Below are 27,905 nucleotides of genomic sequence, written 5' to 3'. Positions count from 1 at the left end.
TATCAGACGGGCCGGCTGGGGTAGCTTCAGCTCTGTGGATTTCTGCAGGAAGCAGAAACTGGGGGACTGCAGGGTTCAAAGAACTGCTAACTATAAAGTGCCACTTACAGTAGTTCTAAGACGAGACCACACTCCAGAGATAAAGAGATGGAAATCAGTCATATCAGGCTTGTTCTTTAAAACACATTTACTGATGTCTGAACTTGTTAAAAAATCACTGCAAGCTATGTCACGATTATCATTCAAGATTTTAGTGTGCCATTTCATTTTGACTTCTAAGTACAGCTGTGATGATTCATGTTATTTATTACTCAAATTATTTTGCAGAATTCTCCTGTGAGAAGCTGTGTTTGATGGTGTGGAGCAGGAGTGTCAAACTTAAATTAGGATTTGTTTTGGTTTTCAACGATAAATTTCAGCTTTATTCACTCGTACAGGCTGAGCAACTCACTGTGAAGCACACATTTTATTCCTGGAGAATGGTAACTTTCTCCTTGCAGATCAAAAAAGGAAAACTGACATTAAACTCCTTGTACACAAAATATAATTATCAACTGTGTATTGGTTTAAGAAGAAGCACTTGTGTGTCAGAAGTGTGGTAAATCAAACAGATATTGGTCTTAAAACTTTGGAAATGTTGCCAAATGTTGAACACAAAAAAGTAACATTTTAACAATCTGATTTTGCACCCTTGGTCTGAAAGAAAACACTCAAACTAAACCCTAACCAATCCAACTGATTTAACATGGAAATCTAAACACGGGGGAGACCTTTTTGAATCGTATATTGGGCCAAATCTGGCCTTCAGGAGGGCAGCGTGACACCCCACAGTGAACAGTCTATTTGCACAGTCCACCCTTGACTGTGACAGAGTGCAAATGACAGCAGCACTGACTGACATGGTCATCGTTTAGCTCAGCATGAAAACAGTTAGGTCAGGAAACTGACCAACAGGTATGTAAAAAGTCTGAAATGGATACAAATGTTAACAACTCAAATTTGCTCATGTTTATTATTCATACAGTTAGAAAACATATTGCACAGGAAGTCCTGACCAACTTCAGCAGACACAAGAGTCGCCGCTGAAAAATGTGTACGACAGAAAACAAATACAGTAAGCAAAGGGAGCCCGCATGAACTCTGTTCTCTGCTTTTCCCAAGCATTTTTGTTGTATATAAACTATTCAACCATCTACTGTGAGCCCTAAAGACAGAGGACACTTCTCGGCATGGGATTAGCCCAGTCTCATACTTCTGCAAATAATTACTGCTCACACTGAATAATTTCATCCTGAGTGCGAGCTACAAACTAATGATGCACTTTCTTGATGGAAAGTTCTTTTCTAGGTTGGACAAAGCTGTTTTGGTAAAGCAGAAGTCACGCTGTGAAGACTGAACTTTTTGCCAAAACCTCCTCACAAACTTCAATCAGAAAAAGCAGATGAGCCAGAGGCTGCAGTTTTGCATCACTCCCATTGAAAACGTAAAGCCAATATACATCGTTGGGGCTAAATCACTACCACTTTCCATTAGCTGGAGGTAAGTGAGTGACCATCACTGAGAACATTTGTTGTTGTGCACTTTTTTTATTTTTATTTTTTGATCACAGTATCTACACTATCATTTACTCAATATTTACTATGTCATATTCCTGAAAATTTCATCACCCATAATCTTTATACCTGAAAGAAAAGGACCAAAATCCTAAAATAAAAATGACTTCCACACCACTTTAAGAAAAAAAACAAAGAGAAAAAAAGAAATGAATATCATCAGCTTTGCAGACAGGCATTTGGTGTCACATTAACAGTTTCATTTGTTCACCGGTAGGTTTTTCTTCTGTGTGTGAACAGACACTTAGCTTCCCTGTGGTTTCACTGCATTAGCTGTACAGACCAAGTAACTGGGGTACTGAGGATTATCAACTGTGTAACATGTCCATGTGTATGCAGTGCAGAGGGCATAAAACTGCGTCACACTGGCACCACTGGTCTGTAAATAAAATCCACACTTCATTCGGGCAGGCAAACATCTCAAACTCTGGAGCTCTACTTAGGCAAAAAGTAGTCTCCTCTCTGTAAGGCCTGACATAACACCATTGGCTTTAGTGCAGTTATCTGGTAACTTCAACCTGCTTTGAAGATCGCTTTACACTGCTTCACATGAAATACACAGATTTGTAAACATTTATGATGTAGTTCAGTGTTAATCCAATCCTGATGTTTGGGACCCAGAGCCCTGCAGGGATTCATTCTAACCAGTGAATCAGGGACAGGTATAACTTCTCATTAACTATTTGGCAGGACAGAAAACAACAGTTGGTCCCAAAGACCAGGACCGAAAAGCACTGATGCAGCTCACAAGTGAGTGGCAACACAGTTCCTAGTCACATCAAAATAAATAGGCAGTATGAATAAAACTCTTCTGCCTATATATTCATCCTCAACAAGACATCAGGTTTAATGTCATGGCATATTTCTTATTCTTACTTTAAAAATTTAAAGAACAAGCATAGTGATATTCTGTATTTTATTTATTGTCAAATCCTATAAAAAGGCCAAATCCAACAACTGTACGGTCTGTGCATCCCAAGTGTGATGTTTCTTACTCCTTCATAAGAATAAACATGGCCACGTCAGTTTATTTAGAAACAACTATAAACACACAATCCTTCTGCTGAAACAATTCGGAAATGCAACAAATCCCGCAACTTAAAAAGTCTCCAAAACCTTTATTTGCTCCTGTTAGAGTAGCAACTGTTGAAAGTGACAGATCCCAGCTGTGTCAGGAAATAATGAACCTTATTTTGGTGCTGTTCAGTAGGAACAAACAGGCTGAGTTGCAGACTGAGCAGAGGAGAGCCGAGAGATGAAATAACACTCTGTGGGGTTTGGTGTTTTCATTGGATTTTTAGACTACAAAAAAACCCAAAATATCACCAACCTTATTCTTTAACTTAAGTGGATGGAGATAAAATGTTTAAAAAAAACTCTTGTGTTTTCAAACGTTTGTTCTAATATTTATAATTAGTAAACATCCTGAATAAACATCCCCAATCTAAGCTATTCCAGGTAATCTTCAAGCTGTGTGGTGGTGTGTGTAATCTAAGAACAGCCCTTATGCAGTTATAACCAGTGCTCAGGTGTAGCTTTGTTCCCAGGTGCAAACACACACACAAACACATGTCCACACTTTCCTGGTCTGTCAATGCACTGTGAATGAGCAGGTCATGAGGAAGAGTCTCTGAATGTTGTAGGATTGTCATTAAGTGGAACATTATGCACATTATGGATGATCTCCCCCACAACAGCAGGCAAACTGAAGCAGGTGGGCTAGGATTACGTGTCAACAGGACCACGTGCTTACACACATACACAGTATATATTTGCATCATGATTGCCTTCCACATTTGGCACTGAAAAACAAACTGCAGGGTAAGAGTGGGGTGGGATGGCTGATGCGTCACACCCTTGCAGTGACATTTCTTAAAAGAATAAAACACACAACCATAAACCCAAACTTGTTTTCTGGAGGGAAAGTATATGCTTAATGAGTGGGAAGTCTTATTGAACACTCAACAAAACAAGTTACTGAGGGAGGTAGATGGACTTGATTACTTTACAAGGCGGGCACATGGCCTGTTCAGAAGCCTTGCAAATCAGGTTTCAGACGCTTAAGTGCAGTGGGTCAGTAGCCAAGTCCTGATGAAGTATGGAAAAAGGTTCGCATTGAAAGCCAGTCAAACAGAACGTTCACAAGCATAACAACCATTAAACTCTTGTACCATATAGTGCATCCACTTGCCTTTAACACCAAATTAATAAGTTAGGCTCTTCCACTCCGTATACTGTGCACATAACTTAATTTGCAACACACAGACATGGTAGATTTACAGTTTTATGGCCAAGTTAGTGCTGCAAGATATACAAACTCATGACCACTTCAGGCTCTTTTCATCTGTAACAGAAGGTTCACATGTGTCTCTTAGAGGAGATCTGCTGAGTGTGACATCAGGGGCCATATTCATCAAGGTTCCTACTATGACTTGCTCCTAGTGGTGAAATTCTAAGAAAATTGGTCTGTTGCAACCTCCCATCAGCAGAGTGATCACAGAACAATTACAGCACTTTCACAGTCCCCCCTCTTCCCTCTCACTTTCAGCTAAAATCATACTAAAAAATGGAAAAGGCAATCAGGTGTATCTGCTGCACTATATTCTCCCACACCTGCCTCTTGGTTAGTGCTGTAACCCTGGGAGTGAAGTAAAATGGTTTTATACTTGTTAATATCAAATAGATTAAATACTAAAATTACCAGAATTGTAAATAAAGGTAAGCAGATAAACATAGCTATCAGCCTGTGAACAGACTACTGCATGAGCTGGCCAAACATATGTAGGCTTCTTTCAAAGCTTAGCTTATTTATTAGAGAGATGTTCATTACATAAAATAGTAATCATAATTACACCATGCCTTGACAGAGACTGAATGTTAGAATTAGGCCTATTGATTTCACTGTCCATACAATGCCCATTATCACTAGGAGTGCATTTTCTTTTTGTTAATCAGCCAGTAGAACAATGTGTCACACCTTGCAACAAGATCAACCACACCTCCTGACTTGTTTAAAGTTTGCTCTGAGAGTTTTCCTTAATCACCCCTAAGCTGTCATTCCTTGCTAGAAATTTTTCAACATAGTCAAGAGCTCTCTAAAAGTATTTTCAGAACGTTTGTAAATACAGCCCCGGGATGACATTCTCGACAGACGTTTGCTCTCAAGACCTTTGGCTGAAGTCCTTGTCTCTTCCTGTGCTTAAGATGAGGAGTGTATGATTATCAAAGGCTGATTTAAAGAGTGGCTAGACAGAAGGTGAACAGGTATCCACAATTTTTGTCTTGCTCAACCAATGTCTCAAGGTTTAAAATATCCTTCAACAAGAGAAAGCTCATGAAGTCCAAGGAAGTCACACACAGGATCTTTTGGTCAGTAAAGAGTATTCATTTGAAGAATGTGGAAAACGAATTCGATCCAGACCCCAATTCTACAAAAACAGTCCGCTGGAGCTCAGTTGATTAAAAAGTAAAAGCCTGTTGTCCTGAAACAGAGCAAGCAGTTCTGGTTCTGCTTCATTCTGTGTCATCAGCCATGGGAGGATAAGATGGGCCTGCTGATGTTGCTGTTGGTGGTCATGGCTGCCAGTTCCCACCTGCAGTGGACAAAGAGGAAAGTCAGAGGCAAGAATCTAAGGACACCCGTCACATTCACAAATTATACATTCGTGGATTTTAGTTCTGGTCTGATTTGTGTTCACGTTGCCCTTTTACAATGTACGCATGTAATTTGTCGGGTGTGCATGTAATTTGCTGGATGCTGCATGTGTGTTCAACTAAGGATGGGTTAAATGCAGAAGACAATTTCAGTGTGTGTATGTAAAAATATATATACTGCCAATAAAGTGATTCTTAATTCTTACAAACAAAACAAGAGCTGTAAGCATGAATTTGTGTACAGTTTGGCAGCTGTCATTGTGCATCATCAGGACCCACAAGGATAACTCAGACTGTGGAGACTGACAGCAAGTCATGTAGGACTGTAGTGAGCCTCATGTGTTTTGTTTATCTCTGCTGTTCCAAAGAAGATGAATTAATGGATGTAACAGTTAATAGATGGCAGACTGTAAGTGGACCTTGTACTGTATAAACAGTGACCACCAGGACCAAATAGGGCAAAAAACAAGCATTTTGTCATATTACAGCAGGCAGTAACTGTGTGGTCTCTACACTTTTTTTAATTGAAGAACTCCTTAAATACGTAGGGCAGGAGTAATACAGGGAATACACTATGCAGACAAAAGTATTGGGAGCCAGCCAATGAAATCTTAAATCTTCCAGCATGACTGTGTCCCAGTGCACAACGTAAGGTCCATAAAGACATGGTTGGATGACTTTGGTGTGGAAGAACCTGACTGGCCCGCACTGAACCCTGACCTCAACCCCATCCAACACCTTTGGTATCAACTGGAATGAAGACTGCGAGCCAGGCCTTTTGGTCCAACACCAGTTGCCTGACCTCACAAATGCTCTTCTGCATGAATGGGCAAAAACTCCAAAAGAAACACTCCAAAATGTTGTGGAAAGCCTTCTCAGAAGAGCGGAAACCGATATAGTTTCAAAGCTGAGTGTAATGTCATCAATGTCCCTGTTGGTGTAAAGGTCAGGTGACTTTCATCTATATAGTGTACATCACTTAATCAGGTTATTCAGTGCCAGTGACAATCCTGAAGCTTTTATTATGTTTTTCTGATTCAGAAACATTCGATGGTTTGAAACACCCAAAATGCTAAAAATCTACCGCTGGGACACTCAATGAAGCAAACATGTGACATCTGCTGTCACCCTCTGCTCCCCTCTTGTCTGACTGACAGTCTACGCTGTGGACAACGATAAGAGAAGGCCCAGCTGTAACACGAGAACCAGGAGCAGGGGCTGACAACAGGGTCTAGTGCTGACCTGCTGACAGGTCAGAGGTTGAGCTCCAGATTGTTATCACTGGCTCTGGTTTCACACTCACTCCCCTCTCAATTGCTTTGTTCGTTTTTTGTTGTGCACGTGTGTGTTTAAGAGGGGAGATTGGCACTGGAGCTGGAGATGCCAGTGAGGGGCAAAGGGAGTTAACCAGAGTCATGTGACCCCACCAAAAGCCCTCTCAGGGTCAGAGATACAACTGCAAACACTGAAGTGGGGAGTGCGCAAAGTGGCAGTGACAGTGTGAGGGAAATGAGAGGCTAAGAAGAGTAATTAGTATCAAGTTGCATAGGATCCACACATTAAGAAAAAAAAACTTCAGTGCAACCCTTCCATTTCAGATGCACTTGTCTTTTGAGCTACAACAGATTGACAAAGTCTACTCATTAAGCTTATTTGAGAACTGGTTACGTGTTTGAAATCATTCCATCTAAATACTATGCCACATATAGCTGAGGAAAAAGACTTCAATAAATGTGTTGAAGTGTCAAACTAATCCAAAGGAACATGAAAAAAAGAAAGGAAAAAAAAAATCTAATTAGGAGTGTTTCCATCAACCAACTTCACATAGTTTGGCATGTAGCTTTAACACAGTTATTACAACTTCCCCTACCCTGTGATTACAACATCAAAACAAATCAATGTGGTGTTCTCATTCTTTTGAATCTCTTGCAACAAGTTATGTGTCAAAATAATTTTATAACTTGTCAGTGAGAGTGGAAAATTGTGTATTATTAGTCTAATTCGTTGCACTAGTTTCTCTGAGGAATGTTTGCTTTACACTCAGGCTGCACCTCCCTTAAAGTATGTTTAAAAACTTTCCCATCCCGAACAGGATGATGCATTCAAAGATGACAAACCAATGGTTTGCGCGTATGGTTGTAAAGGAGGTCTATTGTTAACAGTTTGGGGAGAATTTGTTGGGGCTATCTTCATTCAAGGTTGTGTCTTCCAATGTAAAATCTTGCTGTATGCCATTTGGACTGTCTCAAAATTTGTTCCTCTGCAGCACTGCCATGCTACAAATAAGTAGGAAGAGAGGAAGAGTTCTCTTTACCAGCATCTTAGTGCAAATTGTACACAGAGTACACAGACTGAAAGCATCACACAGACTCTTTCATTGTGACTGTCTATTTTCTCTATAGGCAAATCTTCATGATATTAGTTGGCGGATGTAATAATTATATACAAATTTTACCTTAAGTAAAGCCAGACAAAAGCCTGAGTAAAAGTTACCACTACTTAAATGAAGGGTAATGAGTTGTAATTTGCCTCGTTGAAAGACAGGCTCATTATCGAGAGAGACAGCGTGGTGGCAACAATGACAAGCCTAACACAAACAGCATGAACAACAATATGTCAATTCTATGACCAAACAGTGGTAATGATTGAGAAGAGGATGCTTGTCTGACCTGATATCATGTGGGAGTCCTGACTGCTCCAGTCTGTACTGAATAACAGCTATTTTGCATAACGTCTTCAAATTAGGGCCTGAAAAGAAGAGAAAGTGTAATGAGTCATAGACTTATCATAGACATTAATCATACTCGGCTAAGAATATCCATATCAGCTGTGGATATTCAAAATGGAGAGAGGCAGGCCTGATCTAAGAATCTGCAGATGAAAGGCACTACATTTCCTCTCCATAGTGAAAAAATCAACTGACACAAACAACAGTGTACACATACGAGGACATACACGACATTAAGGTGCTAGTCTTAAATCACTGTGGTATAAACTTCCTTTCTAAAATGTATTACAAACTTCGTCTCAGTTACGATCACCGTCATGGCTGTTCCACCATATGTTCACTGATAAAGTGTGCAAAGGCACACCCGGCTGGCACGTGGAGGCATGTGCCACAGGGATGCCACTGAGTACTGCCAGTCCCATACGGTCCCTGTGTAAGCCCACCTACACAAACCCTAACTGTGACCTGACCACATTACAGGCTACCCCAGTGCAGGCAGGAAATTGCTATATTTGGTAGTCCATGAGACGGAAGGAGCCCAGGTGATAACACAAAGCAGGGCCAAGGCCAGGCATGCTACACTAGTTGACAAATGAAGCAGTGGTGTAAGGAGGGTATCGGTTCTATAAAATGTATTACGGAGACCACCGGATATAAAATACTTACTGCATCTGTGAGATTGCACACCTTCTTATGTTAGCAAAAAAGACATAGATAATGAGAAGGATACTTACTGAAGTCTAAGATATACAGGTCTGAATGATCCATGAGGTTAAATTCATCACCCATTCCTTGCTCTGGACAGGGGCTGTAAAGAGAACAAAAAGGGTTTTTTATAAAATTAGTGCTGTTCACCAAAATATACTGTAACTGACACTTTACAAGTGATTAAAGGTTCAAACCTATCCAGGAGGGCAACAGTAACTTCTTAAACTTTCAGTAAATTTTGCCATGTTTGAATTTGTTGTACTTTGCTCCCAATTTTACCTTGTCGTCCACCCATTTCACCATCTTGCTTTAATCACTAAGGTTCATAATCAGAGAGCCACAGATTATTCTCAAAGAGAGCAGGGCTGTTAACACAGTGCTCTGTTCTCCTTATCATGGGGAATGGGATGATTTAAGTACACAGGAAATACAGCTCTGCTGTGAGACAGCAGGCTGGACTGAGCTGATAGTCTTCCAGACCTGTGCAGCCATTGATATCACTGAACATCTGTTTCCTGCCATGGCTCAACACATGCACACACACACACCTGTGACACACCTGGTGCACAGCACCTTAGAAAGTCTAGCTGTATCACAACTCTATTCAGTCACCAGCACTCCATTCAATTTATCAATTAGTTCAAATGCCAAAACATGACTATACGGAAGGTTACTGCATAAAAATGCAGTCTGTGTGGGAACTGAACTAACATTTTAAGGAAGATTTATTCCCGCAAGGCAGTAAGTATATTCCTGCAAATGTACTTGATGCACATCATTGCTTTACATCCGCAACAACGGTGTACCGAGAGACCTGTGCAGATAAGTGGATAAAAACGCACTTTACAGTTTTACACGACCCAGAGGACAATTTCAGCCAAATAGCTGCATTTACCAAGCAGTTTAGTGTCTATAAATATCAATCATTGACAATAACTGAGGGACTTGGTCCTCGCCAGGTTCTTTGTCCTTAAGAATAGCTTTGCAAGATGGACTGGGCACTGACTGAGCGGCACCAACCAAGGACACCATCACTACAGCACTGTTGAAGCAACTGAACAGAAGCCACTTCTTTTAAATTACATTTGTAATATTTCTCTTCTCCTTTCATCCTTTTCCATTTCTCATTCTTGCCTCAAACCATCTTCTTGCTGAACATAATATACACTCTCCTCCACTGTCTCTCTACCCATCAATCTCTATTCCTCTTTCCCGCTGTCCTCTCCATCGTGTCTCCCTTTGCTGCGTGTTCAGGATGTTGTAAGGGTTTTACGTTGCTAATCTTCCCTAAACAAACATAGTAGTGGCTTAAAGCGGCCAAGAGAGGTGCAGAGCACGAGCGCAGTCGTCCCAGGGGGCCAGCTGGGGAAGTCATTACGCCCCCTGCCCCCCAGGAGGTGATCCACCCAGGCTTACAGCATGGACCTTCACCAGAATACCCTCAACCATCCAAACCTTCCCCCGTCATAATTGGAGTGTCTACTAGTGGACCTGCATTCATTACTGGTTGTAACATTACTGCGGTGATTAACACCATGCTTTTTAATTATTGCTGAGAACTTATAAGGGACTTTATAACACCATTTACAAAAAGATGCCATTATAAAAGAACTTCCACAAAGCACTGAAAATTCTGACCTTCATTTTTCTTTTACTTGTTTCTAAATCTTATATGCATACTGATTATTCACTACCAATACAAATTGCTATTCCACACTGCCACATGGAAAATTTCAAATGTTTATGGGTTGCATTAGATGCTACGTGTGGAAATGACACTAACATCTGCAGTGTGTATCCTCAACAGAAGTAGACAAAAAGTAGCTTCTCTATCTAAAGAGGACACTGCAGTAGCTGTCAACTACTGCGCAAGCTCACATGGAAAAAAAGGTACAGGCCTTGGATGGTGACGCGTGAAAAGGTGCAGATAAGATGATGTTTTCACAGGAGCAACAAGAGATGAAAACTGCACCCCCTGGAACAAGACTTTCTCGCATGTTCTTGCATAATGTCAGGCAGGGTGTGAAATTTAGCAGAACATTAAGGAATGGTAATGCTTTATTGGTCATCGCAAAAAGAAAAGGGCTGAAGGGGATCGTAGAATCATGGGGAAGGAAAAAGGGTTGTTTAAAGGTGTGGTAGGATGGACTGGCAGCGGTTGGAAGCGGGAAAGTCACAATGTGCGACTTTATGTGGCATCCTGGTGTTTGATGGGCCACTTTGTTACTCGATCAGCAAAGTATCACTATGTGTGAAAGTGCTCCTCCCCCTGCAGCAGCAGTGGTTCCCAGTCTGAAGGAGGCCTGAGTGATGCCGCTCCCCCACTAAAAAAAACACTGGTTGCTATTTCAAACAACACTCAATGAGGGTGCCTAATCACCCTATTGCCAGTCCTCTCTAGCAGTGCACTGCCTGCTCCACCTCATTATCTTCCAAACCCAGGTCTCAAAACAGTAGGAGAAAGAGCTGAACTGCAGTCCTAAAACTAATGACAGAACGACATGGAAGTGGCTTGGGAATTCTCCAGGAATTCAACCGCCCACAAATTTTGCAAATGACTTTTAGAAATGGCAACAATGTAAATTAAGTGACAAGAAAGAGATTCCATATTGGAGAAATCTTCCATCAGTAAACACACCGGTGTTAACAATATAGATGGACCCCAACCTAACATAAGCACACTTTCAGAGGCTTCATTGGCCATATCCTCATTCTTTAGAGTGATATGATCTGCATCCTTTTCCTTTCTACACTTCCTATTGAACTTTGGTCCTTCAGAAGCTTCTAACTCACAGGAACTCATCATGCACTATAACTTCCTGCGAAGCACCTTATCAGCATAGCCAGACATGCATCAAGTTATTTCAGCACTACTTTTGAGTGAAAACATTGAAGTGTTGGGAACAGGTAGTGACCACCAAACAACAACAAAAAAAGAGAGAGGAATTTGTAAATAACTTCTAGATTAAAAGGTAATACATAAAGCACTGCATGATTAGATGGAAACAAGCATAGCAGACATAGAAAGCAACACTATTTAAGAACAACTATTTAAAGAAAAATATATAATAGTGGCTGGACCACAGCAAGACTGTTCTAATGATCTTGACCATCGTACGTGAACAACATTCCTCCGTTCATTCTGCTTCTCAGAGTTTTAGCTGTAAACATAAATACATGTCATATAAAAAATTGGATAATTTAGTTCAAGAAGGCACAATAATTCAATCATAACATGCATTCTTTTGCTCTCTACTTTCACTCTCACTTTAAACCAAAAAATGAAACAAAACTCTACAGGTAGAATCTGATAGAAGGGGTTTACTGGGCTGCTGAGACTCCACCAAGAGTTGGAGCTCAACTTTCTTAAACAAATCCAACAGACTTAGTTATCACACATCGATAGATTCCCGTCCATTTCTGTTGCCTTAATCTCGACTGTCTCACCTCGTCTTACCAAGCTATCTGTGCCCCCTCCTGGGCAGTGGCTGGACAGTGGATTAAGACCTGTAGACCTAAGACCCATGCGGAGGGTGAGACACAAACTACAGCTGGCTCCCAGAAAGAGACGCCTGACTTCAAATTAGACACAGGAGTTGGCAGCCACTCATGAACATGTATCTCAAATTGCAACTCCTGTGGACAAAATGTAGTTGGATTTGGAGGTGCTACAGGAGTGAGAGAAAACTAGCTCTAGAAATTTCAAGCAAATACAAATTTAGTTCCTTTCATCAGGACAGGTTGTTATTAACCTAGCTTGCCTATAAAAATGAGGAAGATGACATTAAATTAAATAGTGTTTCAGGACCTTGAACACAGCTGGTTAATATACAGAGGAAAGTCTGCAAGGCTTGTCAAATGACTTTCTATAGCAGGAAGACTCAATTTGAAAAATAAGTTACTTCCTTTATTGCCGCAATCTGAGAACTAGCATCAAGGTCAGCACCCCAACAGGAGATACTCACAATAAAGAATACTGACAAAGACTCACTGGCTACAGACCATAGGTTCAGCACATGTATGGTTATGGCTCATAGTTTCTGTCAGAATAGCTTATTAGTACATGAGCTATTTTTGCAAGTTAATATCTCATCATATCCGGCTCTTTAATTAACTATAAGAATTTCCTCTCATGTTAGCTCTTCCATTTCCAAAAGCTTTGAAGTGTTACAGAAGAGTCTATTCGCTGCCACTGACAAGGTAGTTTAGACATGTCTTGCTGTCTGAGAATAAATAACCTCATATTCTGTTAAATCAGTGAGCTGCTGTGTTCTTTTACTTTGTCTACACAGCATGGCATTGTTCTAGAGAGGATACCAACCATACAAAGAGCTGTTTTGGCTGTGATGACAGTAGTAAATCACAAGTTAAACTACTACTATTTAGACATGTGAATTCATGTTGACAGCAGCATCACAAAGCATCACCTATGCAGGCTGTTTATTTGAGCTGCTGTGTAACACTCAACCTTATGACACCTTAATGTATACAGCCTGTTAGTGGGTTAAAGAGGGTTAAGATGCAGATGAAATACTATCAGGAGCTTGTCTTTGAAGAGTAAATCACAGTGTTGCTGTGCTGCCCCAAGATTTGGTCTCGCCACGTGCGGGATGCCCTATATCCTGTTGAGGTCACCTCCACTGTTTGACAGGTTTTATCTCGGACATACTAAACGCACACACACGCACACAGACAATTAATAAAGGAAACTTCTGCAACCTACCCTTTGACACTGAAGGCCAAACGACAACATGTGTGTGGCATCAAAATCTATGCTGTGTTGATAGGCATGTTTCCATGGAGCCAAGGTCCATTGTGGCTGACCTCAAGACATTATGGGTGCAGGAAGCGCCACCATATTGATATTTAGATTCAAGAATTTATGTTGAAAATGTTGAAAATGAAAACAGAAAGGATGGGTTTTCATGCAATAACGGGTATGAAAAGAAAGTATTTTAGAATTAGTTTTGCCTCAGAGTAATGTCGTGTTTAGTCTAACATTTGAACTGTCAGGTTCAACAGTGATAACAACACACACTCTGACCAGCTGGACTATCATAACAGAAGGCCTTTCAGCCATTGATAAGGTGCAAAGTGGCCTAGTAGGTGATATCAAGGCACCAGGCTTTTGACCTTTCTGATTTACTAAACAAAATCACTGGACTATGCAGAAAGCTCTCTGGCTCAACAACGTGCTGTTTTGAAATGACCAGTTAAATTCCACATAGATTAAATATCATGGTGAGATGCTAGCGGATTTAACAAGAGGTTCTGAGCTGGGATGTTTTGGCTACCAGAGAGATTACCTACTCTATAGTCTCCCTCTTTCTTAAGAGTATATGGCAGCCACACACTCAGTCAATGATGTGTCAAAAACTGCATCTGTTCCTCTACTATTTTCCATCTAACATTTTCAACCTATACTAAATCAGAGTAATGAGTCAGCAACAGACAAGTATTTATAAAAAGCACAATAATCAAAACTTAAGTATTTCTGCATCTAATGATAGGACTGGCGTCAGCATGCTTTCAACCTTCACTGTACCAATGTACCAATCAACTATGCATATTGCCAAATAGAACACATGCGTTAAAGCTGGCAGAGCAAAGCTAGCATGTGCACCACTCTGACGTCAGCTGAACAAGAGGAGCTATGAGTCATTAAGTCAGTACAATACATCCAGACACATGCAAACACATATAAATGGCACACTACACCGGAATAGAGAGAACACTAGAGCGTTTTCCAGGTCTCTGTTCTGAGCAGAAGCTAGCAGCAAATCTCAACAGTGACATACAGTGGCTTCTTCAATTTGACTGAAATTCAGAACCAGGGGAAGTGGACCATGGTCACTCTAAGGCTTCAAAACACATAATTTATCTTTGTATAAAACACATCCAAAATACAATGCACTGGGATATTAGGGAAAGTGGTTATTTAGACGATGAATGGAGCTGTGATTTAATTGAAAAGAAACAAGGATATTAACTGACTAAAAGAAGACACTCAAAACTAGGGACACTCTGTATCATCCAACGACAATGAATTTTAAACTCTCTCTGCAGGCTTCTGTTGTGTCAAGATGTTAAGAAGGTTATCAAATTAAAGTTTGATTTAGAAAATAAATAAAATAAAACATGCATAAAGGCTAGAGGTGTAACAGAAAACCCTGCTGTGTAAAACACAACTGAAAACTTTACAAAGACAATATATTTAATATTTAACCTCATCATCTTCAATGATTCTTGTGAATATGAGTTTATTATGAAATTGATAATAGCAACACATTTCACAAAAGCTTTTATGGACAATCATAAAGTGGAAAAGTGTGCTGTCATCTGACCGGTCCACATTTCAAATGATTTTTGAAAATCGTGGACGTCATATCCTCATGCCTAAAGGCACCATTAACGCTGAAAGGTACATACAGGTTCTGAAGCAAAACAAGCTGCCAGCCAGACAATAGACAATGTTTTCCACATTGTGCTCGTGCTACAACAATATGTTTTCATAGAGAAAAATAGTGCAGGTACTAGACTGATCTGTCTGCACTTCAGATATCTCTTCCATTGAAAATTTGTGGCACATTATAAAGCACAAAATACAAACTAAAGTTGCATTTTAAGAAAGAATGGGAAATGATTTCACTTTCAAAACGTAGAAAAATGATCCTTTAAAACAGTAATACTATCTGAGCTGGGAGTTTTATGACCCATAGCAACTCTATGAAGAGGGCACAAAATTATAATTCTAGATACAATTTTTTTTATCTTAACCTTTACCAAGTGACAAAAAAGGGAAGCCTTTAATCAGAGTTAAAATTGAACGAAAAGAGATGATTTAAATCAGTCATACGGTAGTCAAGGAGGCACGAATACCTGTCATGTTAAAAATACATTTCCTAAATACAATAATGAAATGAACACACGTCGTCATGTCGCAAAGCCCAGTGCTAGATTCCCTTTCACAGATTCCAAGCTGTCTGCTCCCAGCATGCCAATCTGTCATGTCCTTGTTCACATCCTGCTCCTCATAGGAAGTCCTGTTCCCAAGCTTAAAATGCTTCCCAATTTAGCCCAACCTGGGCTTGTCGTAAGCAATTATATACAGAGTGTGATGAATGCCAACAATGACAACATAACCTCAGCAGGAGATCCATAATCTATGTGGCACTGTCTTCGTGTGCAGCTCAATTTTAGCAGTGTTCAATTCCTCGGAAGGTGAGAGAAAAGTTACAAATGCACAAGGTTTTGGCAAAGGACGCTGCTTGTTGCTTGTGTGCGTAGGTGAAGGTCAGTGCAGGTGGAGTTAGTCATGCACGGCTCGTCCTTCGTGGGGCAGTGAGCAGGTCTCAGTAAATGAGTGTAGCAGAGGCGCTGAGGGTATATCAGATTGCACTCTGTGAGAAAGAATGCTCCCTAAGGTCATAAATCAGAGATGGGGCAGAATTTCGCGCCTCTCTGCAGCACAGCAGGCCTGTTTACACTGACGTAAGTGGCACTCAATAGACTGCCACTAATGCCCAGCCTGTCATTCACACGTGCACTCTGCTAATTTATCCTAAAAGAAGTACCAGAGAAAACACAAAAAAATACTCAAAATCCTGTGTGAGAATCCAGTGTCTAAATCATAATATAACATTGAACACTGGAGAGTTGCATTCATAATCTCATGTTTGCCTGTAGTGTCTTTAGTCACTTTTTAATCATTACTCTATATCACATCATTGATTTGATTTGTTTTATAATTGCATCTAGTGTCAACACACCACAGTTTTATGTCCAGTCCAAAGTATACCTTTGAAAGCAGAGGGCTCTTGGTTTTAATAGTTTTATTATCCCTCACTAAAGTGATAAATTATTCCTGAACAAATTCCTGCAGGTAAAATAAATATCATAAACTAGGAAAACGCATCAGCAGAAGGGTCCTGTTTTGGATCAGTATGAAAGGACAACTAACCCAGGAAAACAAGATGTAGACCATAAATTTGAATACAATTTCCTTGGCAGACCTACCAAAATGAGGAGCCCCACAAAAAACACAAGCAAGGTGTCCAGCAAGTAATTCATGACGGTCTGTGGAAGCATTCGTCAACTGCTTTGCGACAGACACCAATAACTTTTTTTGCCCCGTTAACTGCCCTCATGTTGTTAGGTCATACAAAAACAAACACAAGCACGACACAGCAATGGCCAGTTTTCAGTGTAATGTTCACCCCAAATTAGAGAAGCATAATGAAAAAACACTTGCTCAGCTGACTGCTTATCGGTGCAAATCATGACAGAATTAAAACACCAAGAGAATCATAATAGGGAAACTTTCTTTGTGAGGAAGAGAAAGCAAACTAATGAGTTTGATAAGAAGCTGCTTGGAGTTTGCTTGTGTATGGACGTGCTTATGGGAGTTCCTGTGTGTAAGAGGCTTAAGTGTGCTCAAGTAAACAACAAAGGTGCAGCGTTGGTTCAAGAGAACCTGTGTGGCCAACTTAAAGCCTGCAAGGATCATGTACAGTAACAGGAAACAACATCTTGGCAGGCTTAAAACAACTGAACAACAAAATCCTCCACTTTACAAGTATCACAAACATACCAAAGTTCTCCCCTTCTAAAAATATCTGATTGCATTCGTCGATATATACTGTTTTAACAGCTTAAGATGGAAAAGTTGAATTGGCACAAGTTTCCTAAAAAAAACTGCTCTGAACCTTTTAAACAGAATGTTGGAGATATTGTGTGAGGTTTGATTTCTTCCACTGCTCAGCCAGCACCCTCCATCATTCCACTGGCTCCAGTGACACTCCCGTTCCAGCACCAGCCCTATCTGCTCACAACAGGAAATCATGACTCCTTAAAACCCATCCTGGACTAATCCCGGCGAGAAACCAAACAACGCATAACAATCTTTGAAAATAAGCATCTTCAAAAGCTCTTCCTCAGTGGCATATCAGTAACTGACTTTACTTTTCCATCAGATTCTGCTTCTTTGAACTACATGTCTGAAAATGTGTCTTTATATTTTTTTACCTAACTGTCATTGTTTAAGCTAATAGTTGAAAAAAAAAATCATTTTAGATCAACTCTAATAATGCTGCATAGTGGATGAATCAAGATGAAACTTGTGCATTATGGTGTGTTGGTCCCCATGATGTGGTGGCCACTGGAGCAGTAGAAAATGATTCCAGCAGCACCTTTGGAAGTTGAGGGCCTCTAGACGTAATGGGGCTGAGAGGACTCTTATCCACAGCCTCCCGATCCCCACCATCAGGTTACCACAGTGGGGTTTGCCTGATAACACAGCCTTGCTGATAACAGTAGCCCAGGTCCCGGACCACACTGGACCATGCTAATGCTGTTAGCTACCTCATTACTCTACTGGCTACTGGCCTATCATAAGCCCCTCACCGGCCCAGTGGCAGCTTACCAGCTACGAACCCCCCACAATCACTCCTGTCTTACGGCCAACAAGGGAATCATCACAGACTGCCGTCTACAGGAGCCAGACTCTCCATTTGGGATACTGAAAAGTGAGGACAGTTCTTCTCAAACAAACAAAAACAGAGAATGCAGTTTGTCTTGAATATAGTTTGTGTTTCATAAAGATTATGATAACTAACAAAGAAAAGAGTCATGAGTATAAGAATTTAAATATTTGTAAAGAAAGGAGTTGGCAGTACTTCCCATCTCTAGCCAGACAGGTTTTCTTTCTCTATTTCTTTCTCTATAAACTATTTCATCCAAGAGTTTTCACGATTGGATACATTTAAGTGCATTTAAAGTTGATATCTTTATAATGTTAATAAACAATTGAATAAATTAAGGATTATTTTCATTACTGACTAATCTGCTTTTTATTTTTATGATTAATCGTTAAGTCAATAAAATATCAAAAAATCATCTAAATCAAAAATGCAATGTTTTTCAATACACTACCATACTATATTATATTATTATATACTGTAATATCATCAACTGTAATACCAAGCAATGAAGACTTTGACAAAATAAATAAAGCTTGCTGTCAACTGTGGCAGGTTACCTGATATAAGTGAGTCTGTAGTGTCTCAAGTGTATGACAAATAGTTGTTTACAGGTTAACCGATTTTGCAGATTTTCTATATTAACACCATTAGTCATCAGGCAGAGGTCAATGCAAAGATTTGGTTCCAAGATATTTTGAATATAGAGAATATACAAGAAATAAGAAGCTGAAAGTAGATAACACATAATGAGTGGGGCCAGTCACATTCATTACTCTCCTAGAAATAGGTTACATTACATTACACTTCATTTAGCAGATGCTTTTATCCAAAGCGACTTACAGAATGAGTAATAACAAGTTTCAGTATAGAATTAGACTAAAGCAATAAGAGCTAAAAAATAAATAAAAGTGCTTAAGTAGAAGAACAAGAGTGGAAAGCAGGAGAACATGAAAGAGTGAAGGGGTGTTAGGAGATTAGGGTTGAGATGAGTTTTTAGGCACCCTGGTTTTATCATCATCATGTACTGTCAGCTTAAGCTTTTATCATATTCATATTCTATAGTTGGAAAAAGTTTATTAAAATATATATAATGGTATATTTATACAGGACTAGCAATTGAATTCATATAGAATTATGACCATTAGAACAGCCAAATGAAAAACTTTTGTGCCTCACCTGGTTCCTCCAAAGAGGATGATTCGATCTCCAACCATACAACAGCACTGCCGTCTCCGTGGACATGGACCTTTCCCCTTCGGTTCTATCTTCTCCCAGGAAAAGGTTTCTACAAGAAGAGAATAAAGTTAAGATAACAATATTTAGACATAATAATGGAAATAGAAGAAAAAATAGACACAAATACCCTGATCTGACTTCTTTTGAGATGGAAGACTCTCAGTAAGTTATACATTATGCATAAATAATTACATTCTTGCTTTAATAGCTCAACAGAGAGCTCTTAAGCAAAGCATTTTGATCTGTGTGGACTATTTCATAGCAGCTTTACAATCTTCCAGTCACTTAAAGTTACATAAACCTACAAGTGTTTCTCATTGTGTCTGCAGTTCATTCAGCTTCCTGCTATATTTAACCACAAACACAAATCCCAGGGATAAGGGAATGAAAAGCAATGAAAGCAAGAGGACAAAAACTTAACCGTCATCTGAACACAAAACTTGACCATTTCAGAAATAGACATGAAGCCTCTCTTCTGCTCTGCTAAAGTGCAGTATGAGTGACGATGTTGAAGCTCTCTCAGCTGTTCCATATAAGGATGAACTGTGTAGTCTCACACTCACACAGCCCACAGCATCACTGCATCTCTATAGCAACAGGACATTCTGACTTTCTTGGATAATTAGGATTAAACTGAGGTACTGCCATCTAGTGGACTGCAAAGCAGCTCTCAGGTTTAACCAAGTCAAGCCTCTCAAGATGAACACACACTATTATTTCTATTTCTTTCAACACCATATAGGACACTATATTGACAATGAATATACTCCAGGTGCATTTTGTGTCCACTTTGACAACAATGCTTTGTTTGGAACACGAGCACAAAGGTTTCTTTTAGAAAACATTTAAACTGACTCGAAAATGAATCTGTCCACATTTGTAAGAGCAGACAAAGCCTTCAAAGAGTGAATTATTGCTTTTCATCTGCGTGTTTCTGACAAAAAGACAGGACATCTGTGTATCACACTTAGCACAGTCAACAGGGAGAAGCCAGTCACTATCACCAGACAGACAATCATGCAGTAAGGGATGAAAGGATTGTTTACATGGCTCCCTACAGGAGAACAACAAGGAAGGTGGGTCAATAAGAGGTAGCAATGCAAGTGCTGCATTTCCGCTGTAAACAATCACCAATGCAGGCAAATCAGAAACAAAATTAGTACCCACTAAGCAAAGAAAAGGAATGACACAATTAGTAGGTTTGCAGCGACATAACATGGATTACCACTGACATTTATAAAAATTATTCAATCACCTGGATTGAATTTCCATAGGTCGTTGAAGTGCACGTTCAGATGGGCATTATATCCTCCAAATATATACAGCTCTCCATTGTAGGAAACTAAACACCAAAAAAAAAAGGAAACATGAACCAATTTTTATGGTCTACCATGCTGATCAATGACATTTGAAACACAGTAAACAGAACAATGTAAACTTGTTAAATTAGCAGGACTTTAATCAGACAATGTGGGCAAACAAATGGAGAAAAAAATACTGTTGATACTCCCACTACACAAACAGTGAAAAAACAAACCTCACTTGAGAAGAAAGGTCACACTGTAAAATGACTGCAGTTTCTACACTAATGAATCATCAAAGTAAGAAAACTTGAAAATGATCCCATTAGTTCTTCCACTTAAAAACATGATTCATCAGATTATTCAAACTAAGTGAACCATGTTAATGTAATGTCAGATCATTAAGTTTAACTATGTTAAAAGCGTTTATTCACATACGTGTACATCTGCTGCCGCCCTAACAAAAAATATTATCATGTATTAATTACTCTCCACAACTCTCATTTCAAAATGAATTATTGTTTAAATCTGATCCTATTTGAAAATACTTCAGAATAAAATAAATTTGGGATACTGGTCTACTAAAGCAAAATGTAAACATTTAAATGTGATCATCACAAATTTGCACATCACATTGATGCCATGGGTGTGTTTATGTCTTACAGGCTGAATGACTCCTGCGTCCATCTGGCAATGGCTGTGTTGACGGGGTGCTCAGCCAGCAGTTGGTCTCTGTGTCAAACACTCTGATCTTGTTGCAGTAGACCTCGTTGTTGGAATGGAAGGGACCCAAGCGGTCTGCTCGTCCTCCAAACACAAACATCTTTGTCCCGATGATGGTGGCAGAGTGGAAGTCTCTCCAGCGTGCCGGAGTGCCCTGTGAAGAGAAGACCAGCAGATCAGACTGCATGATATTTCAGTATAGAGACAAAACATAGGGTAGTCTAGTCAGAACAGAAAGCAGAGCTGAACCGATACTAGGCAAAACCTACATATTTGCAACACTATTGCATAATTTGAAGTACACCTCATAAACTAGTTTTAGTCCATGACCCTCCTGTGTTCCAAAACTTTCTGTGCTCATCATAAGACTCAGAGTAAAGCTTCTACACACTGGCAAAGATGAGGCTTTTTAACAAACAACTTTAGGTAAACAGCTCCATCTAGTGGACCAAATACAAACCAAATCTTTCAGGTAGCCTTTTAAAGTAATAGAGACATTATACCGTATAAAATTAAGTGGGGACCAATCTCAGAGTCACAGTGCACCTGATACTGTCTGTGGTTACTAGAGAGTCAAGAATAAAAAAAAAAAAAAAAATACAACAGTGGAACATGTTTCAGTGGAACAGGGCCTGACAAAGGAAAGCCTCTTTAGCATTTGCATTTAGCTACCCTATAGCCATCATAAAGTCTTTCATAAGCCCTCCTTTCAAGAATGTGTTGCCATACTTTCCTATAAATCTTATCCAGGCAATAAAGCTTCCTGGCTTGCATTATAAACAGAGCAGTGGAAGAATAACAAAATCTTGTAAAATTACACTAATAATATGACGTTAAAACCAGATGAATGAAATTAACTGTAAATGAAAAAATAATAAAAACAACAGTCAACAGGTTTTGAGTAAAGGCACAACTGGCAGTTTTGTTTTCCAAAAGAAATGCAAATCTGAGATCATTCAGTCACGTGTGCAACTAAATCTGTACGCACCACAACTCAAGCTCCTTGATGACAAAATGCTATCAGTTAGGAACTAAAACTAGGGACTGGTGGAGCAAGTCCCTGTTACACCATTCCCGAGTTCACCCTGGGGTCTGGTGTCTATTTCTAAAATATATTTTACAAGAGTTTATCACATGAGCAGGTTGACTGCATACAAACACAAATGGCATTTCCCAAAAGGGGAGTATATATAATCCTCTGTGAGGCTTTTTGTACTTGGCCACCTACCAGTGAGCTGCATTACATTGCAGTGCCTTTGTATCCAGCCAATCTGAGTGCTTGTGTAGCAATACTGCCAACCACAGCAATAACCAATGGTTTGTGGATTTCCAACAGCACTTTGAATGTAACTGAGCACGTTGCCAGTCCATTCTACGTTAATGTTGTGTTGTAAGTGCTTTGTGTCCAATTTTAAACGAACACTCAAGCATGACAGCTGCCATTCTCTGTACAGGAAGAACTTAAAAAATAAATAGTTTTTTGAAGAAATAACTAAAGGTGGTTTGAACTCACTCTGGCATTAATTAATGACCAAACCATGGTGGTGGTATCCAGCTTGTGTATATCATTGGAGAAGCAGTCCGCCTAAAATACAGAAAAAAAGAGACAACTTATATCATGTTTTCCTGTTGAGAGAGAGATCGACACAAAGTCCCACCGTGAAGCGTGATGAAGACTCACCAGCTGCTCATATCCTCCAAATATATACATCGACTTCAACAGAACACAGGCTGAGTGGCCATCCCTTGCGCCCGGAACAGTCCCCGAAATCTTGGGTGTGAACCATCTGTGAGTGTCTGTGAAACAGGAACAGTTTATATTAACTCTAAGTACTCTATTGAGGGATCGACCCTCTCATTTTACAACACTTGATGTGTTATGCAAAACCATCACACATAAAAACAGGTGTTACAGCTCCCTGACATAAAAACCTTTCTCTCCCTTTTGCTATCACAACCTCAACATCAAATAACTGCATCTCAAAAGAAGTATAGTCTGAAACTATTGCTTGACAGCATGAGTTAGATGCAGGTCTACTTACTGATATCAAAGGCATAAAGCACATTGCAGGCCCCTTCTGTGTCGTTACGCCCACCCCAGAGGTAGATAATATCATCCAGCAGCACAGCTGTGTGGCCATAACGCATATATGGGACTTCACGGGCACGTTCATGTCCCCCAGTTGTCACTGGAGGCAACTTCATCCAGCGCAAAGACACTGAAGAACAAAACAGTCAAGAAAGGCATATTCATTTAATGCATAGTTAAAATTAACTCATTAAGTCTTGTTTTATGTTTATGTGTGTTTTAAAATGGCAACCTTACAGACATGGGAACATTTTGTCCAAAGAAACTATGAGATAATGTACTAACAGTCAGTAATTAAGACAAGCCCCAATTTCAAAGTAAACAACGGAAGGCAGACAATCGTAACATAATTTTCAGACAGTCAAGTTCAAGACACATAAACGTATGCCTGTATTTTATATTTGAAACTGAAACAGAAAAATTAAGTCACTCAAAATCAAACTTTAAAAAGTTGTAAAACCCTAAAGCAGGTGGTTGGCCACACAGAGGAAAAAATATAGGTAAAATGGATTGCGAAAAGAAACGGGAATTGTTTCATAAAAGTCAGAGCAGGACATTTAAAGAAAACATGACTTTTAGCGTAGCAATAGAATAACAACTTTCAAATTACAAATTTCACAAACCACAATGGAAAGCCCGGCTTTTAATTGCCAGATGTAAAGTGTTACCATTAAAATTCATTACAGACAAAACATAAACCATTAAAGGAGACTGCTTTTTCACCTACTGAGGATAAAAATAATTTGAGCACAAACAGAAACCTACAGTAAATCAGTATGAAATAAAACATGTTATATAAATATATATATACTATATTGACAAACACCTCTTTACAGGCCTGTTTTCAGGGGTTTGACAAGGCCTCTTAATTCCAATGAAGGGAAATCTTAATGTTTCAGCATACCAAGACATTTTGGACAGTGCTATGCTTCCAACTTTGTGGCAACAGTTTGGGGAAGGTCCTTTTCTATTCTAGCAAGACTGTGTCCCAGTGCACATAGCAAAGTCCATAAAGACATATTTGGATGAGTGTGGTGTGGAAGAACTTGACTGTCCCACACAGAGCCCTGACCTCAACCCCATCCAACACTTTTGGGACGAACTGGAACAGAGATCGCAAGCCAGGCCTTTTGGTCCACCATCAGTGCTTGACCTCACAAATGCTTTACTTCATGAATGGACAAAAATTCCCACAGAAACACTAAAATCTTGTGGAAAGCCTTCCCAGAAGAGTGGAAGCTGATGCAGCTGTAGAGCTGTCTGTGTATTTACATAGTCCCCGTTAGTGTAATTGTCAGGTACCCTAATACTTTTGTCTATATAGTGTATACATACTGGGATTACAGTGTAGCACTGACGTAAACTTCCAGCTCTTTCAACCTTAACATTATATTATTTGTTGACTGACTGATGTTGTTTATCAGGTGAAAAACTTCCAAAAGGGATGTAAAACTGAGTTCCCAAAACAGCTGCATGCACTGTCAAAATGTACAGCTGAAAACGAGGAATTAATTCAAGAATTCTAACATTTTCCACAAAATGTATAACCAATGGGAGAGATAGATAGATAGATAGATAGATAGATACGTTATTGATCCCGAGGGAAATTATATAGATATATAAATATATAGATGTATATTCATCACCTACCTGTGTTAAAGACATGCACATCAATCTGACGGAGTGTCTCATAGTCCTCCCCGGAGCAGTAACCTCCAAAGGAGTACACCTTGTGGCCCACTGCCACAGCAGCATGGTTGACTCTCCGCGGACCTCCTTCCAGGTGCACCGACCAGCGCAACATTACACGCGCAAGCACCTCTATGACTCCGACTCCTTAGACCATCACTTTGCTGACTGCTTGGATCCCATCAAGCCAACACCATTGAATCCTGTGATCAAAACAACAAGAGGAGTAGCCCTCTGCTTATAAACACAAACCAGGGGCGGCAATCAAGGAGAGCACAAAAGGGAAACTGTTTGTCCTCTCAGGCTAAGAGTTGCTCGGCTTTACTGTTGTTGACAAGGTCACAAGGGGGAGTATTTTAAGAAGAGAGCTACACCCACCGCTGCTCTTTATGTTCACTCTAATCACTGCACCATCCCACAACTCTACTGAAGTCAAGTAAATAAAAAATCATATGAAAATATATGCATCCCTTTTAGGCAATACAATTTTATTGCTAATAACAATACTATATCAATATCATTACCCACTTTTTCAACAATCTTTTAGCAATGATGAACCTACCTCTTGCTTAACTCAATACACCCTTACTTATTCTGACCTCCAACCTTTGTTTGCTCTTAAAAATAAACTCCCAAGAGAGCATTTAACATAGACGTTTCTATTTCAAGTCCCCACATCCCTGCAGAGCAACATAGGCCATAACTAGGCAACAGGCAAATGTGAACTTTAACTTTAGTCATTGTTATTGTAGTTGTAGTCTGGACTGAATTGTAAGAGCTGCCATGCAACTCAAGACTCCACCTGGGATACAGTGACTCCTTAAAATACAAATAGTTAAAGGTGACGGAAGCTTCCTGTAGTAAACCGGTTTACTGTAGCATTCCCTACATAACGTAAAAAGCAATTTTCTTTCTCATGTTAAGAACAGGGAGCTCACACGGCCCAGTGGAAAGCTTTTTCTACACCCTCCTGATCCAACAACAACTGAAGAACATTGTTGGTATCAAATAACTAACCATGGCACTGAAAACTTAAAATGACCACAGCAAGTTTGTAGACAATGCATCCCGTTCAGTAGATAGGAAAATGGAGGCAGATTACTGCAAAGGTCCAGGTTGGCCATTTAAATTGTGAATGTATAAATTGATAAAGCTTATCTATACCGACACTGGGCTGTAACACTGTTACTACAGCCCAAGGAACGCCTTGTACACTTGCTAGCCGATGTTAGCTACCAGACAGGAATAACACACGCCGGTGAGGGACAGCGACTAACCCTCGCTTGCCTCACAACATCAAGTTTAATAACAACAATGTAGCCTTACCAGCGTCCCTGTATCCAGCAGATTGATAAACTGTCCGGGAGTAGAAGCTGTAGCTAGCGAGGCTGAAGCTAATCTGTGGAAGCTACTTTACTTGGCGGTTAGCTAGCGTTAGCTAACGTGAACTGAATAAGAACGACCGGCAAGAATAAACACGGCGGCGTTCATTTCCAACCTTGGCAAAGTTACGAACTGTTTCGTTAACATACACTGAAATCAGCAGAACAGTAAATCTCAGTTACCTTCAGGTCGAGCAGGTTGTCGTTAACTGGTGTTTACAGACCCTACCGACTCCCTCGTGACGTGTTGGAAGCAGAAGCGTCCGCTAGCACCCCCTGTCGGCGGTTTTCCATCCTGGAGGAAATCCTTATTCTTGTTTCACACTGGCAGAATTTGAAGTACGAACTTATGACTTCTCACCAAAATGTTAAGTGTAAAAGATGATTCAGAAAATACATATTTCATCTCTTCAAAATTCCGCTTTTTCATGACTTGTATCTATTTTTCTTGTGAACTACTAGGGACATTCATCCCTAGTGCTCTACACAATCTTCATCCTTGCTTATAAATCAGATCCTAACCTATATGTTCAAGCACTTGCCTAATTTATACATTCAGATATAATTCCATTTTAGGGGATCACAAGTCAAAAAGGTTGAGAACCACAGTGTTAGTCCATTGTTTGCGGTGTGATAACTCGTGATTATTTCTCTTCCTCGCTCTCTCTCTCTCTCTCACACACACACACAATTGCAGCAGTAGATGGCGCTGTCCTCCATGTTTTGAATTGCTCATGAGGCCAGCGTGCTATCACAGACCAAACACATAAGTTCCTGCCCAAACTGTTTTCAAGAATATGATCCCTGCCCCAGTATTTTTTTCGTCAGATAATGTGACTAGATGATCCACTTGGACTGGTTAAGGTGTCCTTGAGCACTGATGCTCCATGTTGGCTGCTTGCATTGCAATCATTCATGAGGACTTGCACAGCAAGGTCACTTACCGAGCAGTGTCACCGGCGATCTCAGTATTTTGCCGTCAGATTCTTTAAAAGCACTTCAGTGTGGTAGAAACACAAGCTGGAATGCTGCTTGTCTTGTGCAAGGTCAGTCCTTTAAACACTAAAAAAGCCTAACAACCTCAGTTTGTTCTGGTGTAAGATTGTGGTCAAATTGGGAAGATCTTGGGTATGAATTTGTGTATAATATAAAGAAAGGTCCTTCATCTTGCAGGCACTACTTCTAGCTCCATGTTGTCAATAAATAAGAATGTGCTCTTGGGCAGTTTGCCCAGCTTGGAGAATAAAATAGCCTTCATCTGAGGCTCATATGGGCATGACTGACCTAATCCTACTGTAACGGA

General features: G+C 39.9%; 1 protein-coding gene across 2 annotated transcripts; it reads right to left on the bottom strand.

Moving 5' to 3' along the window:
• Positions 1-985: 985 nt before the first annotated feature.
• On the bottom strand, positions 986-26,895 carry klhdc3 (kelch domain containing 3). Of its 2 annotated transcripts, none has more exons than XM_046401811.1 (11): positions 26,786-26,895; positions 25,182-25,423; positions 23,485-23,661; positions 23,124-23,239; positions 22,956-23,027; positions 21,383-21,596; positions 20,674-20,760; positions 19,359-19,467; positions 8,730-8,803; positions 7,937-8,015; positions 986-5,206 (listed from the first exon to the last, which is right to left on the bottom strand). In XM_046401811.1, the coding sequence occupies exons 2-11, from the start codon at positions 25,333-25,335 to the stop codon at positions 5,140-5,142; spliced, it is 1,149 nt and encodes a 382-aa protein (XP_046257767.1). In that variant the 5' UTR covers positions 25,336-25,423; positions 26,786-26,895; the 3' UTR covers positions 986-5,139. The 2 variants fall into 2 exon arrangements, with proteins under 2 accessions (XP_046257767.1, XP_046257766.1); XM_046401810.1 differs by lacking the exon at positions 26,786-26,895 and adding an exon at positions 26,547-26,764.
• Positions 26,896-27,905: the final 1,010 nt, after the last annotated feature.

This window comes from Scatophagus argus, chromosome 10 (assembly GCF_020382885.2).
Source record: "Scatophagus argus isolate fScaArg1 chromosome 10, fScaArg1.pri, whole genome shotgun sequence".
Classification (NCBI taxonomy): domain Eukaryota; kingdom Metazoa; phylum Chordata; class Actinopteri; family Scatophagidae; genus Scatophagus; species Scatophagus argus.
Note: the sequence above shows the minus strand (reverse complement) of the source record. Positions and strands in the feature narration are given on the sequence as shown.

Coding starts and splice junctions, on each gene's coding strand:
- klhdc3 (XM_046401811.1), bottom strand. CDS start 25,335: ATGTTGCGCTGGTCGGTGCACCTGGAAGGAGGTCCGCGGAGAGTCAAC. Junction 23,662..25,181: donor TGTGCATGTCTTTAACACAG/GTAGGTGATGAA, acceptor TTTGTTCTTCAG/TGTCTTTGCGCTGGATGAAG. Junction 5,207..7,936: donor GGACTCCCACATGATATCAG/GTCAGACAAGCA, acceptor TGTCCACTGCAG/GTGGGAACTGGCAGCCATGA.